General features: G+C 37.1%; 1 protein-coding gene across 2 annotated transcripts in view; it reads right to left on the reverse strand.

Annotated features, from left to right (window-relative positions):
* Positions 1-15,034: 15,034 nt before the first annotated feature.
* The window catches only part of ARHGAP29 (Rho GTPase activating protein 29), a 69,619-nt gene continuing 67,533 nt past the window's right edge, over positions 15,035-17,120 (reverse strand). For both annotated transcript variants that reach the window (XM_004378760.2, XM_023733461.1), the window contains one exon: positions 15,035-16,613. In XM_004378760.2, coding sequence (XP_004378817.1) covers positions 15,721-16,613 — 893 coding nt within the window. In that variant the 3' untranslated portion in view covers positions 15,035-15,720. The remainder of the gene's footprint in view (positions 16,614-17,120) is intronic.

The following is a 17,120-nucleotide window of genomic DNA, read 5'->3' on the forward strand; positions in this document are numbered from 1 at the left end:
AAGAGAGCTACTTGGCCAACTGGCTGGAAGAGATCCATATTTGTGCCCATTCCAGAGAAAAGTGATCCACCAGAATGTGGAAATTATTGAACAATACAGGCATACCTTGAAGATATTGAGGGCTCAGTTCTAGACCACCACAATAATGCAAATATTGGAATAAAGCAAGTCACAAGAATTTTTTGGTTTCCCAGTGTATATAAAAGTTATGTTGACACTATAGTCTATTAAGTGTGCAACAGCATTATGTCTAAAAGAACAATGTACATATCTTAATTAAAAAATACTTTATTGCTAAAAAAATGCTAACCATCATCTGAGCCTTCAGTGAGTCATAATCTTTTTGCTGGTGGAGGGTCTTACCTAGATGCTGATGGCTGCTGACTGATCAGGGTAGTGGTTGCTGAAGGTTGGGGTGGCTGTGGCAATTTCTTAAAATAAGACAGCAATGAAGTTTGCTGCATCCACTGACTCTTCCTTTCACAGAAGATTTCTCTGTAGCATGTGATGCTGTTTGATGGCGTTATACCCACAGTAGAACTTCTTTCAAAATTGGAGTCAATCCTCTCAAACCCTGCTACTGCTTTATCAACTAAGTTTATGTAGTATTCTAAATCCTTTGATGTCATTTCAACAATGTTCACAGCATCTTCACCAGGAGTAGTTTCCATCTCAAGAAATCACTTTATTTGCTAATTCATAAGAAGTAACTCCTCATCCCTTAAAGTTTTATCATGAGATTGCACTAATTCAGTCACATCTTCAGGCTTCACTTCTAATTCTAGTTCTCTTGGTATTTCCACCATATCTGTAGTTGCTTTCTCCACTGAAGTCTTGAACCCCTCAAACTCATCCATAAGGGTTGGAATCAACTTCTTTCAGACTCCTCTTAATGTTGATATTTTGACCTTCTCCCATGAATCATGAATGTTCTTAATGGCAACTAGAATGGTGAATCCTTTCCAGAAGGTTTTCAGTTTACTTTGTCCAGATCCATCAGAGGAATCACTGTCTATGGTAGCTAAAGCCTTACCAAATGTATTTCTTAAGCAGTGAGACTTGAAAGTAAAAATTACTCCTTGATCCATGGGCTGCAGAATGGATATTGTGTTAGCAGGCATGAAAACAACATTTATCTCCTTGTACATCTCCATCAGAGCTCCTGGGTGACCAGGTGCATTGTCCATGAGCGGTAATATTTTGAAAGGGAATCTTTTTTTCTGAGCAATAGGTCTCAACAGTGGGCTTAAAATATTCAGCAAACCATGTTGTAAACAGATGTACTGTCATCCAGGCTTTGTTGTTCCATTTATAGAGCACAGGTAGAGGAGGTTTAGCATAATTCTAAAGAGCCCCAGGATTTTTGGAATGGTAAATAAGCATTGGCTTCAACTTAAAGTCATCAGCTACATTAGCCCTTAACAAGAGAGTCAGCCTATCCTTTGAAGCTTTGATGCCAGCCATTGACTTGGCCTCTCTAGCTATGAAAGTCCAAGATGGTATCTTCTTCTTCCAATATAAGGCTGTTTCATCTACACTGAAAATCTATTGTTTAGTGTAGCCACCTTCATCAATTATCTTAACTAGATCTTCTGGATAACTTGCTGCAGCTTCTACATCAGCACTTGCTGCTTCACCTTGCACTTTTATGTTACAGAGATGGCTTCTTTCCTTAAACCTCATGAATGAACACCTGCTAGCTTCAAACTTTTTTCCTGCAGCTTCCGCACCTCTCTCAGCCTTCATAGAACTGAAGAGAGTTAGGGCCTTGCTCTAGATTAGGCTTTGGCTTAAAGGAATGTTGTGGCTGGTTTGATCTTCTATCCAGACCACTGAAACTTTCTCCATATCAGCAATAAGGCTGTTTCGATTTCTTAACATTTGTGGGTTCACTGGAGTAGCATTTTTAATTTCCTTCAAGAACTTTTCCTTTGCATTCACAACTTGGCTAACTATTTGGTGCAAGAGGCCTAGCTTTTGGTCTGTCTCAGCTTTCGACATGCCTTCCTCACTAAGCTTAATCATTTCTAGCTTTTCACTTAAAGTGAGAGACATGCGACTTCCTTTCACTTGAACACTTAGAGGCCATTATAGGGTTATTAACTGGCCTAATTTCAATATTGTTGTGTGTCAGGGTGTAGGGAGGCCTGAGGAGAGGGAGAGAAATGGGGGAATGGCTGGCGGTGGAGCAGTCAGAACACATACAACATTTATCAATTGAATTTGCTGTCTTATATGGGCATGGTTTGTTGCACCTCAAAACAATTACAGTAGTAACATCAAAGATCACTGATCATAGATCAACATAACAGATATAATAATAATGAAAGTGTTTGAAATATTGTGAGAATTACCAAGATGTGACACAGAGACATGAAGTGAGCACATGCTGTTGGAAAAATGGTGCCCACAGACTTGCTGGATGCAGGGTTGCCACAAACCTTCAACGTGTAAAAAACACAGTATCTGCAAAGTGCAATAAACTGAGGTATGCCTGTATCATTAATATCACATGCAAGTAAAATTTTGCTGAAGATAATTCAAAAATGACTGCAGCAGTACATCAACAGGGAACTGCCAGAAAGTCAAGCCAGATTCAGAAGAGAATGTGGAACAAGTGATGTCATGCTGATGTCAGATGGATCTTGGCTGAAAGCAGAGAATACCAGAAAAATGTTTACCTGTGTTTTATTGACTATGCAAAGGTATTCAACTGTGTGGATCATAACAAATCATGGATAACATTGTGAAGAATGGGAATTCCAGAACTCTTAATTGTGCTCATAAAGAACATGTACATAGACAAAGAGGTAGTTGTTCAAACAGAACAAGGGGATACTGCATGGTTTAAAATCTGGAAAGGTGTGCATCAGGGTTATATCCCTTCACCACACTTGTTCTGTATGCTGAGCAAATAATCTGAGACGTTGGACTATGAGGAAGAACGAGGCATCAGGAGTGGTGGAAGACTCATTAACAACCTGCGATACGCAGATGACACAACGTTGCTTGCTGAAAAGTGAAGATAATTTGAAGCACTTACTGATAAAGATCAAAGACTACAGCCTTCAGTATGGATTACACCTCAACATAAAGAAAAACAAAAATCCTCACAACTGGACCAATAAGCAACATCATGATAAAGGGAGAAAATATTGAAGTTGGCAAGGATTTCATTATATTTGGATCCACAATCAACGCCGAGGGAAGCAGCAGTCAAGAAATCAAATGATATATTGCATGTGGCAAATCTGCTGCAAAAGACCTCTTTAAAGTGTTAAAAAGCAAATACATCACTCTGAGGACCAAGGTGTGCCCGACCAAGCCATAGTATTTTCAATCACCTCATATGTATGTGACAGCTGGGCAATGATTAAGGAAGACTGAATAAGAACTGATGCATTTAAATTATGGTGTTGGTGAAGAATATTGAATATACCGTGGACCCACCGTGATGTGTGGTTAAGAGCTTGGCTGCTAATCAAAAGGTCAGTTCAAATCCACCAGCTGCTGCTTGGAAACCCTATGGGCAGTTCTACTCTGTCCCATAGGGCCGCTATGAGTTGGAATTGACTCAATGGCAATGGGTTTGGTTGGGTTTTATGGACTGCCAGAAGAATGAACAAATCTGTCCTGGAGGAAGTACAGCCAGAATGCTCCTCAGAAGCAAGGATGGCGAGACTTATGTACTTTGGATGTGTTATCAGGAGGGACCAGTCCCTGGAGAAGGACATCATGCTTGGTATATTAGAGGGACCTTGAAAAAGAGGAAGACCCTTGACAAGATGGATTGACACAGTGGCTGCAACAATGGGCTTGCACATAGCACTGATTGTGAGGATGGCGCAGGACTGGGCAGTACTTCATTCTGTTGTACATAGGGTCACTATGACTCAGAACTGACTCGATCGCACCTAAAAACAACAACAAAAATCTTTACAGAATCAAATCACAAATAGTCAGTTAAAGTTCTCTAGGATCACATCTCCAGAATGTTCCTTGAAACAGCAGTAATTTTAAAGGAGGCAGCAAAGTAGCTGTTGACAATCAGCACGCAAACCCAGTGCTGTACGGAAAAGTCTTTCTAACTTTAAATTCAAGGGATTTATTTAAGTGAATAAAACTTCTGTAATATGTAGAATGCTAAAAAAGGCCTTGGAGTTTGAGGTCAGTTAAGTCCTATAATATATCTCCCATAGTGCTGAGTTCCTCCAGGAATATAGCCAGAAAGAATGGGACTGGAGCAGTCTTTGGAACTAGACTGGACAAGAAGGAATATTGAAGACAGACATAATTGAGAACAAAGATTACGGGCTTTGGTGCTACCTTCTTCTCCTGCTGGCTGTGTAATCTATGGCAAGTTACCTTCTCTGAAGCCTGTTTCTCTCCACCAAGGGAGAGTTCAGAACACACCTCTTCTGCCTCTCTGAGGATGATGAGACAGTCTACATCCAAGTATCTTAAAGTGTATTTGTAAAAAAGTAACAAGAATAAGTAAAACTGGACTGACTCTATAGCTCAGTCTGGGGGAGAAATGCTATCTTCATAATACTGAATCCTCCAATCCACAAAAATAGTATATCCTTTCATTTATTTAGTACTTTAATTTACATAAAAATATTTTGCATATTTCCACATAGAATTTGCACATCTCTCATTAGATTTCCTAGCTATTTGATGTTTTGATGTCATTCTAAATTTCACTTTCTATTTGTTTTGTGTTGATATATAAATATAACTGACCTATATGCAATCTCTTTACTAACTTCACCAATTTGGAAATTCTTTTGGATTTTCTGTGTACATAGTTATATCGACTACAAACAATGATTATTTTAGTTCTTCCTTTCCAATCTTTATGCCTTTCTTTTCTTTTTCTTGCCTTACTGAATCACTAGAGTCTTTAGTACAATGTTGAATAAAAGTAATCATTGTAGACATTCTTATCTCATTCCTGATCTCAGAGCCAGAACTGTCAATATTTTACCACTAAATACGTCTTTAGGAGACTCTGTCTCAATCAGGTTAAGGAGGTTATCTTGTATTTACAGTTTGTTAAGAGTCTTTTTTTTTGTTTTTTGTTTTTTTTTATCATGAGTTGGTGTTGAATCAAATCCCTTTTTAAAATTTGCATCTATTGAGATAACTATGATTTTTCTCCCTTTAAAAAATTAATGAGGCAAAATACATTGATTTTTTTAAAATGTTAAACCACTTTTGCACACATGGAATTAACTTCACTTGGTAATGATATGTTACCTTTTTTATATATTGCTAGTTTACTTCGTATATTTTTAGTTTCTTTCACATATTGCTAGCTTTTTTTTTTTTTTTGCATCTATGTTCATGAGATAGTTTGGTCTATAATTTTCATTATTTAATTTTTATTATATTGGTCTGTAATTTTCCTTTCTTGTGATGTTCTTCTCAGGTTTTGGTATCAAAGTTAGGATGGACTTAAAAATGGAGTTCAGAGGTGTTCTCTTTTTTCTATTTACTGGAAGAATTCGTATAAAATTGGGTAGTTTCTTCCTTAAACGCTTGAAAGAATTCACTGGTAAGGCTTGATATTTTCTTTGTTGAAATGTTTTAAATAACTGATTCAATTTTCATTAATAGATGAGAACTGTTTAGATTTTCTGTTTGTCTGTTTTATTTTTTGAGGAACTTGTTTGTATTCAAATTGTTAAATTGGTGTTAAGTTGTTCGTATATCCTTGTAGCTTTTGTAGAGCCTCTTAGTCATATTCTCTTTCTCATTCTTAAGTTTTTTCTTTTTTTATTGATAAGTATTACTTGGGTTTATCAATTTTCTTAATCTTTTGAAAGAACTAGCTTTTAGCACTGTTTTTCTTTAGCTTTGTTTTTTATTTCACTGATTTCTGTTATCTTTATTATTTTCTTCTTTCTACATTCTTTAGGTTTGATTTGCTATTCTTCTAGCTTCTTGAGGAAAAATTTTAACTGATTTTAGCCTTTCTGCTTGTCTAATCCATGCAGTTAAGACTATAAATTTCTCTGTAAGCAGTGATAAGTTCAGACTACCATTTTCAATATGCCACATCTGCATCATCTAGTTTAGAATGTTTTCTAATATCTGTTGTTATTTCTTCTTTGATATATGGATTATTTAGAAGTGTTCTGTTTAATTTCCAGGAAGTTGGGTATTTTCTAGTTAACTTTTCTTACTGATTTCTAGCATGAAATTCACTGTGATCAGAGAATATATTTCAAATTATTTCAGTTCTCTGAAACATCTTGAGGCTTGGTTTCCCTGTGTATTGTCAGTTTTGATAAACTGTAAATATGGACTTAAATAAGAATTCTGTCATTATTGACAGTGTTCTCCAGATGTCAATTAGGTCAAGTTTGTTAACTGTGTTCTTCAGATCTATATTCTTATTACTTTTCTTTGTCTGTTCAGAGGTATGTTAAAGTAACGCTTATGATAGTGGATTTTCTGCTTTTCCTTTAGTTGTCAGTTGTTGCCCTATATTTTGAGATGGTGTTATTTAGGATTGTGAAATCTTCCTGAGTGGATTGACTGTTTATCATTATGGAATATTCCTCTTTATCTCCAGTAATGCTTCTTGACTTAAAATCTGCTTTGTCTGACAATACATAGCCACAATGTTTTTTTTCATTAGTATTTGGCTGGTATATATCTTTTTCCATCCTTGTATTTTGTGTGAATCTTTATCTAAAGTGTGTCTCCAGTAAACAACATAGTATTATTTTCTGACAGTAGTCTATTACTTGAAGTATTTTGTCCATTTTCATTTAATGTAATTACTGATTCAGGTGGGTTTATAGCTATCATCCTACTATTTATTTTCTATTTGTCTCACTGTTTCATTTACATTTTTTCTTCTGTCTTGCCTTCTTTTAGATTCCTCAAAATTTTTTTTTATTTCAAAGTTCTTTTAGCTTATTCTTTTTTTTTTTTGGTTGTTATCCTTGGTATTATAACATAACATCTTGATTAATTAAGTTTCATACAAATGATTATTTTTACCACTTCCTTGACAATGCTAAAACGTCAGAATATTTTAACTACAATTTCATTTGCCTTTTCCATTATTGGTGTCATGGTGCTTTAATTCTACATAAATTTTATACTCCACAAGACATTACTAGTATTATTTTGTAACAATCAATATTCACTTATATTTACCTTTAATAGAAGTTGTCATTCCTTCCTGTGATTCTGTATTTCCATCCGGGATCATTTTCCTTCTGCCTACAGACCTTCCTAAGGAGCCCTGCTGGCGCAGAGGTTAAAACACTTGGCTGCTAACCAAAAGTTTGGTGGTTTGAACCCACCAGCTGCTCCATAGGAGAAAGATGTGACAGTGCTCCTGTAAAGATCACAGCCTTGGAAACCCTATGGGGCAGTTCTACTCTGTCCTACAGGGTCCCTGTAAGTCCGAACTCAATTTGACGGCAGTTGGTTTGGTTTTGGGTTAAAGACCTTCCTTCAGAAGGAGTCTTTTTTTTGTTTGCCTGAAAATATCTATTATTTCACCTTCATTTTTTAAAGATGTTGTTACTCTGTATCAAATTTTAGATTGACAGCTATTTTCCTCAGTACTTCAAAGATGTCATTTATCATCTTCTAGGTTATGAGGTTTAAACGCTTCCTTGCTGGATTAATAGCAGTGGCACAATGAAAATACTGAAATTGCTTAATGTAGTGATTTTATGATTTCCAGCCCCTAGAAAAACCTCCTTTGCTTTAAATTCAAGGTCATAGAATCTTAGGATCACAGTCTAAAAGACTTCACAGCCATCACCTAGCCCAATTTCCTACCTAATAATAATCCTAGTTGGTGGTTATTTAGTTTTTGCCTTGAAGGTGTTCCCAGTTTTGGGGAATTCACCAAATCACAAGATAATGCGTTCCATTTTAAAACAGTTCCAATCATAAATGATTTCCATATATGGTACTGATAGGAAAGCTGCCTCCCTCTAACTACCAGTCATGGGACTTCGTTCTGCCCAAAGGAACAAGCAAGACATTCAACTTTAATCCCTTGTTTTCCCTTACGATACTTGAAGAGAATTAGTATGTCTCTAGGTTTCCAGGTTAAGCATCCTTTTTTCTCCCCTGCCCAACTCCACCCCTCAACCTTTGCCAACTCCACATTCACAATGAGTCACTAATTCCTGTCAACTGTGTTCCTAAAAATAAACTGGAATTTAGGTCACTATCGCTACAGACAGTGGCCTAATTTAGGGCTTCACCACTTTCCACCTGGATTACTGATTCTTTCCCTGACTATGAGTGGAAGCTAAGAGACCTATCCAAACCCTGTTCTCTCTGTGCTTAAGTTCTTCAACAGCTCTCCATTTACAACATTGTTTTCCAAATTGTTTTTCAATAGAGGATGGAGGTGTGGATTTGTTAATTCTGTCATCTGTTCTGTTGTCTCTCATTATCAGTAAAGTTTAACCTACAAAATTCACTGTAACCTGGAAAAGCTTTAGCAACTTTCGATGCAAATATTTTTACTAAATGAATAAACTTTAATATGCAGACTAAAAATGGCCTTGGATTTGGGATGTGATAACCCTAAACTTCAGTATCGTAGCAACTAAAAAGAAAACATATATTGTCTGGAAGATTTGTGGCAGCTTCTGCCTTAAAAAAATGAAGATGAGAGAATTCAGAAGTGAGAGAGAATTTATAATAAAGAAACCTGGACTCCAGTCCTATCACCTTTTCCTACTAGCTACATAACCTATGGAGCCCTGGTGGCACAGTGGTTAAGAGCTCGGCTGCTAACCAAAAGGTTGGCAGTTGGAATCCACCAGCCTCTCCTTGGAAACCCTGTGGGGCAGTTCTACTCTGTCCTGTCGGGTCACTATGAGTTGGAATCGACTTGACTGCAACGAGATATAACCTATGGTTTCCCTGGATGATGCTTGACTACTAGCCCAAAGGTTCGTAGTTCAAACCCACCCAGAGGTACCTCGGAAGACAGACCTGGTGATCTGCTTCCGAAAGGTCATAGCCTTGAAAACCCTATGGAGCAGCTCTATCCTGATAAATAGGGGTTGCTGTGAGTTGAAATCAGCAACTAACAACGTAACCTACAGAACGTCACTTCAAGTCTTTGAAGCCTACTTGCTCCTCTGAAAAAGGGAGTTAAGCACACTTGTCTTGGCAGGGATTGGACTGGACTGGGGGACAGAAAGTGATACTCATGAAGAATGTGCCTCTTAGTCAAGTAGATACGAGAGACCAAAGGGGCAGCTTCTGTCCAGAGGTGAGATGGGAAAGCAGAGAGAGTTTGGAGCTGGTTGAATGTTCATGGGGAATCAGGGGCGCAGGGGAGGAGTGTGCTGTCGCAGAATGGGGTGAGCGGTTGGGGTCTCATAACAATGTATGTAAAATAAAAACAATTTGTATGGGAGACTAACTTGAAATGTAAACTTCATTTAATTACAACAATAAAAAAAAAGAATACTTGTCTTGGTAAAGATGAAATGAGATGATAATTGCAAGGTATTTTAAAGTAGATTTGTTATAATAAAAAAGAAAGCAAAAGAAAGAAAAAGTAAAGATTAAGCTTTCAACGCAGCATTGTTCATAATGGTTGGAAAAAAAAAAAAGAAAACTAGAAGCAACCTAAATGCCCATTAACAGTGGGACGATTAATAAATTGTAGTATATTCATCCAATGGAATACTCTACCGTAGTTTTTTTTTAAAAAAAAAAAAAAAAGGAAAAATAAACTATAGCTACAAACATCTACATGGATTAATCTCAAAAACACATTGATTTAAGAAGCAAGTTACAAAATAATCAATGATTCCACTTGTAAAAGGATTAAAAAAAAAAAAAAAAACAGGCAAAGTTAAACAATACACAGGTAGGGGTGAAAAAAAAGCCAGAGAATTAATAGCATAAAATTCGAGACACTGGTTACCCTTGGGGCGGGAGAAGACAGGCCTGTGATTAGGGGGAGGTGCACTGATGGCTCCTTCATATTCTACTAAGGGGGCTGGCGGCAATTTTTTTTTAAATAATTACTTTTTAAAATGATACATATACACACATTTCTGCATTTATGATACAGTTAAAAAACAAAAAAATCATTTAAAACTCTCACTGAATCAGAATTATTATTTCTGTATTTGCACTTGTAGATGGAGAATCTATAGACCTTTCATCAATACTGAGTCACAAAACATCCTACTCACTTGACCGTGAGCTAAACTAGACTGACTCATAGAACTTTGAGGAAGAAAATGGTTGGATACAGAAAACAGTTTTGATTTTGCTTGATGTGAATTTCAAAAAGCAAACGTCTGATGTAAAATGAAATGATATATAGAAAATTAGCAGACATCAACTGTTACACGCCAGGCTCTGCATCTACAATTGTAAATACAATGTCACCACACTTACAGTCCATGTCCAGATTTTTAAATTTCAGGGCCACGTTCACTTATCAATTAGTGTTCCATTAACAGTGAAAAGCTCATTGGTGTATCCACACTACTATGACATCTTTTCTTTCCAATTCTTTCATCACTATGAGGAAGGCTTACAAAACCCTGTAACAATTACACGGGGCCATACCCAGAAACCTGGAACAGGTTTTCATGTGATGTCTGGCTACTATTTATTAGTTGTTTACGTAAGAGCTAAGGGCAAACCCAAATAAAACTTGCAACTCAGACACGGCCAACTAGTCTCTATTTTCTGAAAAGCATGCTAATTTTGTGTACACAGAGTAATTAAATTGCTTGGTTCTACAGACATTTAAAAAGAGCAAAGTATACAATATAGTTTAGCTATTACAGGAAGTATTAGTAATATTTTAAAATTATTTGCAAGGATTACAGCTTAGGCCAAAAAAAGCGTAGCAGAATCATAATTTAAATATTTTTCCATAAATTACATGTCCGTTAAACATTTCTAATTTTTAAACTTTTCCTAGTAAATTTTTAAAAATTCCGCAATTGTTCATTATTAAGACTGTGAATTTGTCCCTTTTCTCCCCTCCAGTGGGACTGATGATTTAGCTAGATGATTGCAGCCTAGGGTTCAAATGGCATGGTCGAGGTTGGCATCACTGGGGATCGGCTCAAGGATTTGGCTGGCACAGTCGAGGCCAATGTGGTTGAAGCCAGAGATTCGACTGACATGTTTGGGACGAGTGTGGTCAGAACTAGTATGGCTATGGCTGAGGATTTATTCCGTATTTTGGGGCTGGGTGGGCCGAGATGGAAACTGGCATTTTCGAGAGTTTGGTACATACAGGGAGAGTGAGCAAATAACGTATTTAGGCTTATGGAAGCCAGGGTTTCCACTATGAGAGAAGGGAGTTACAAACATAGAAAGGGAAAGGTGGATAAAACCCCAAGTACTGAATTAAAATTGGAGATATCAAAGTGAACTCAAGATTTATACACATACGCACACAATCAATATATACATCTATAACTTTGTGTGTGTGTATACACATTCGTGTATTTCTTAAGATTTATCCGATAGGGCTTAAAGTCAATGATTTCCCATTAGCAACGAGCACTTGTCAGATCTTGGTTTCAATATAGTACAAGATGAACGTGGAACATCTTGATGTGCAAAAAGATATGGGCGCAAAAAGTAGATGAGGACGTGGGAAAAGAATACAAAAGTCAGCTTGAAAAGACTCCCAAATCTGGGGACATTTCAGTATTAATATAAATAAAAATAATATATTGTAACCTAGTAAGCAGGAATCCATGAGTCCATACTGATATAAATGAATGAATGAACAAATGGAGAAGGGACAGTTCTTCCTTACAGAATGCCAATCAAAGTAGAAGAAATACAGACTCACCATTTGGAAACCATTATCCTTTGGTGGCACAAACAGTTTGCTCTGGACTACTAACCCAGAGGTTGGCAGTTCAAACCCACCTAGTGGTACCGTGGAAAAAAGGCCTGGCGATCTGCATCCTAAAGATTACAACCAAAAAAATCTTTTGGGGTCACCATGACTGGAATTGACTCCATGGCAACAGGTTTATGGTAATAATTGATTCAGGCAAGAATAGTCAATGGACTAAAACTAGCTGGTAACAATTTGATGAGAAACAGAATATTTACACAGACTCAAAGAATCTCATAAAGTACTTTTTAATTATTAACTTTACAATGGAGAAACATGGCAGATACTAAGTGATCAAAGTAAACATCACTAGTAATGGGACAAAATGACAACTGTATGCCTCCTATGATATACCAAGTAGAAAAGAGCATGACTTCTGTGGTATTTCTAACAGAAATGCATATCCTAAATTTAATATTGAGGACGTATTAGATAAACCCAACTGAGAAACATTCTACAAAGTAACTGGGCTATGCTCCTTAAAAGTGTCAAAGTCATTAAAAAGAAAGGGAAGATAGGAACTTTCCCAGATTGAAGGAGACAAAAAAGATAGGACAACTAAATCTAACAAGCATTCCTGGATTGGGATAATGAACAGATAGGAACATTACTGGGGCAATAAGCAAAGTTTGAGTGGGGTCTGTGGATTAGATGGCATTATTATGTCAATGTTAATCTCCTGATTTTGATGGTTATACTATGAGAAGCAGCCTTGTTTTAAGAAAATACACGTGTAAGTATTTAGGGTAATGGAGCATCACGTCTGCAACTGGTTCAAAAAATATTTTGATTGAGATTACAAGGAATCTATAAGTAAATGTGAGGTAAACAAATATTTTTACAATATCAAGGCTTCCAATCCATGCACATTGTAGAGTGCTCCATTTCTTTAAGATCTCCTTAAATGACTCTTGACATGGTTCAAATTTTCTCTAGGAAGAGCTTGTACATCTTTTGTTAAATTTATTCTTAAGTACTTAAAATTTTTTCTGCTATTGTTGAAGAGATCTTTCTAAAAACTTTCATTTTCTATTAGCTGCCAGTATACAGGAATACAATGGGCTTCTGCATACTGATTGTGAATGTAGCAACCTTGCTAAGCTCTAAGTGTTAATGAATTGTCTACATATACAATCATGGCAACACATCAAAATAATTTCCTTCCTCTAGGAAAGAAAAACCCAGAGAATTACACTGACTACAACTTACCATAAAAATCCAGAATGACTGCCATTTGAAAAGAGAAATTTTTAGAGTTGTACAAATACTGTAACACAACAATAACCGGGGATAGTGAAGCCATAGTTGCATCCTGAAACTAAATAATCCAAGGATGGGAGGTCTTATCCTATTTGGTCATGAGATTGCTAGGCAACCAGTCCCTCACAGGCATCATATCTTCTTCATCTCTGTATCAAAACAAATACATCGCGCCTAAGGAGCACTAAAAGTAGTTTTAAATACTCATAAAAATCTAAGTTCTCAGAATGCAAAAACATGCCTATCTACAGAAGTTACAATCAATCCTTCACAAACGACTTCTGTGAACTTGAACAGTATGGTTCCCACTGAGCTTTCTGGTGGTTCCTCAACTCTTATAGGTCTCCTCATTATTGCCCTTTCCCTTTGCTCACGTTTTTTTCCATCCATCATAAAATACATAAATGTATTTATGAATGATCTACCGTATTCATTTCCACTAGATGAATGGTTTCAGCCACATGACTGGATAGCAAGGCACAGTGCAACTGTGAGTGCTCTAAAAATGGCAACATTTTCTTAGGAGATACTTGCTTAATGCCCATGGGGAGCAAGAGAGCATCTATATGACGGCTACAAATGGACAAGATGCCAGAGAGCAGGAAGAACCCACCCGTTCACAGAGTACGCAGATTTGTTGTGGGGATGAAGGAACTGGGTAGCTCCTTCTCCGCCAAGAGCAGGAACTCTCACTTGTGGAGTTTGACAGCTAGGGAAACAGAGATGCCAGATTATGTATGATAGTCTTTGCCTGGGTTGTCTCAACATACTAAAAGAAAACTGAAGGAGTTTAAAACTGCATATTCTACTGTTGAACACTATGTGATATAATTACATAGTCATTAAGAGCATTAGCCGTCAGAATCTGACAGGCCTGTTTGAAATGGACTCTGCCTGCTGCACCTGTGGAACATTGGGCCAGTTGTTTAACTAAGCCTCAGTTCCTGTATCTCTAACAGAGGAATAACAAAGTACTTACCTATTACAGGTTGCTATGAACGTGAAATGAAATTATGTAAGAAATCTAGCAACGTTACTGGCACATAGTGAGGGCTCTTATTTTCTTTTTAGGTTTTTATAAGCAATATGATTCCTCTGTATTTCGTACATTGAGGACAAAAAACAAGGGTCCACCACAAAAAGGCCTGGCTATTCATTTCTCCCTAGCCCTTAATGTCACACAGAAGTACAAACAACGTCCCATAAAATGCATTTCATATCCTAGCCAAGGAATGTATGAGTCCACGTGTGACCACTAAGCAGATGGCTAATAAACCTTAAAATCTCATATCCTGAGAGGCAACAATTTCAGAGAAGCCATGAGACCCTGAGATAATTTAAAAAGCTAATATATACACATATGTTATATATATAACATGGTCATACAAAAGCATTTATTACAAATGTAACTGACACATACAAAAAGAGGCCATTTCTTTTGGTTCCTTTTATATCCTATTTTAGACAAAATGATGAACCCCAGAAAGTAACAGGAATGTACCAGTTCTAAAATCTCGGAATTCAATCATCTAAACCTTTTCTCAAATTTCAAACAATGAGGCTTATTCAACTGTATTCACAGAATCAACTTAAATCTCTGCTCAATTCAGATGAAACAAATATGTCAATGATTCAAAGTCCGGGTAAAAAAAAAGCACAGAAAAGTGTTATAAGTGAAAACATTTAATATAAAAGAAATGACTAAAACAAAACCCATACAATATTAAGAGGAAATGTACTGAATTTAAAAACTTCTGAAATAGGTATTTTTGGACCATTATATAAAATACCAAAAAGTTCAGAATTCTTAAAGAACAAAAGCTTATACAAAACACAACCCAAGGGGTGAAAAATAAACTATCAAAAGTTTTAAAACCATCTGAAGCCAAATGAAACATAACTGAACTATACAATTTGGAAACAGGTTTAAGTGCATTTTCTTTGTACAATTCAATTAACTACCGTATGTAAAAATTGGCAATTAATTAAAATGCAATTAAATACAGATTTGCAAGCCTTTTGACCATTACCTAAATGTTAAGGAGTTAAAAAGCGAATTGCCGATTGAAAAACAGAGGCTCAGAAACAACAAAGCACAAAGGGCAAAAGACGCACAGTTGACAGTGTTTGCAGGAACAACTCTAACAAAGGGCTTTTAGGCACTTGCATTCAGAAACATTCCTTCCATAAATAAGCACTCAGTTTCACTTCAAAAAATAAAGCTGATTTTCCCCAATTGCACCTATTAGTCGAGAACTATACTATATATTAGGGACGCATTAAATGGACTATTTCATGGGGAAAATCAACTGACCTTTTAAAAAATATGAGTCCACCTATTTTATTCACAACTTCAAAAATACAGAATTTAAAGATAATTCCAGTGAGGCACAAACGTGGCCCTATCAAAACATTCTACCATTCAATATAACCAACACGGGTAACGCAATACGACAAACAACAAAATGCAATGTCTGGCAATCCTATACAAAAGCGGCCCCGTCAAACATTCTTTCAAAGAACAAACACAATACCACAAACCACCAAAAAAGAGAACCTGAATTTTGGCAACCCTACACAAATTGTGGGATTTCATCTTCAAGGTCTTCAAACTGTTGCATTCGTTTTAGCCTTGGTCTCTGACACGCTGGGTTCACATCAGGCGGGTCACGCTCCTCAGAGTTATTGTTAGGCTTACCAACAGGCTGCCCAAGACAAGCTGCTGGACTTTCTGAGTCTGGAAGTGATTTCACCACATGACCCGGGGGAGCATGAGTTGTGCCAGGAGGCACTGCTGCAGAGGGCTTGGCAGGCCTCTCCACATTGCCCTTTACACTGCTTCCGGGAGTCCGTGGTTTATAGAATGTTGTCCAGTGTTGGGGCTGCAGTGTTCTGGGTGCTCTGACAGGAGCAAGAGGAGTTGAATCTGAGGACCGTCTTTCCAGCACCTCTCTTGGTGGCCTGACTGGGTCTGTGTATGGCTTATTGGGCTCGATGGCACTGACCAAGTGGTCCCCACTAGTCCTCACAGTTGTTGTCACTCCTTTTTCCTGCAGTGCGCTGGGTATAATCCTTGAAGTATTTGCTGTCAGATCGTTTTGTTCATACTGTTTGTCCCAAGTTCTTTGTAGAGTTTGCAGGTCACCGCCATCAAGTTTGGGACAAACAGTAGTAGGGGTGTCTTTTCTATTAACTCCTTCAACAGCAGGACTCTTGCAAAACCGGTCTGAATTTACACTTCCCATATGTCTGCCATTTCTCTCATTAGGAAGGCTTGCAAGGAGGAGTCTGTCTACTGGCAAACTTACAGGTCTAACCATTACCTTGGTCCTTCGAGTATGCCTCTCAACAGTGCTTGCTTCCCCATCAAACTTCGGAGTGAGTGGCTTAGGGGATTTACACACATCATCCATTTTCTGGGATGCTGTTTCAAGCTCTTGGTCTAGCGGCAAACGCACTTTGTTACCTGAAAAAGGAAAAGATCTAGTTAAAAACCAAACTTTGTGGCATGTAGTTAAAGAGGTCTAAATGAGTTATAGATGTAGATGGATACTCTCTCAAAACAACAAGGGTTTTATGAATTTCTTTCAGCAAGTTATCCTCAGTTACCTATGCAGAGGAATTAGATATTCAACAACTATTAAAGGTACACTTTGAATAAAAATGTTAGAATTCTATATTCACTGTAAATCTTTAAACAGCTACAAAATACACTGCAGGTTACTAAAAACACACATTAAAAAAACAAGAAACACTAAAGTAACTTCTTTTTATTTGCCATCCATGAACAAGTATTTGCTGGGTAAAAGGACTGTCAGGATTTCAAAAGGCAGACATTAGCAAATTAACCTCAGAGAAGTTATAACAATTTACACACTAACCAAATGTGGGTGTGCCCTGAATCCCAAAGATTTTGCCAGCTCACTTAATCTGCCTTTCAGTTACCCTCAACCCACAGCGACAGCCTAATACA

This window comes from Trichechus manatus, unplaced genomic scaffold, assembly GCF_000243295.1.
Source record: "Trichechus manatus latirostris isolate Lorelei unplaced genomic scaffold, TriManLat1.0 scaffold00058, whole genome shotgun sequence".
In the NCBI taxonomy this organism is placed as follows: Eukaryota; Metazoa; Chordata; class Mammalia; order Sirenia; family Trichechidae; genus Trichechus; species Trichechus manatus.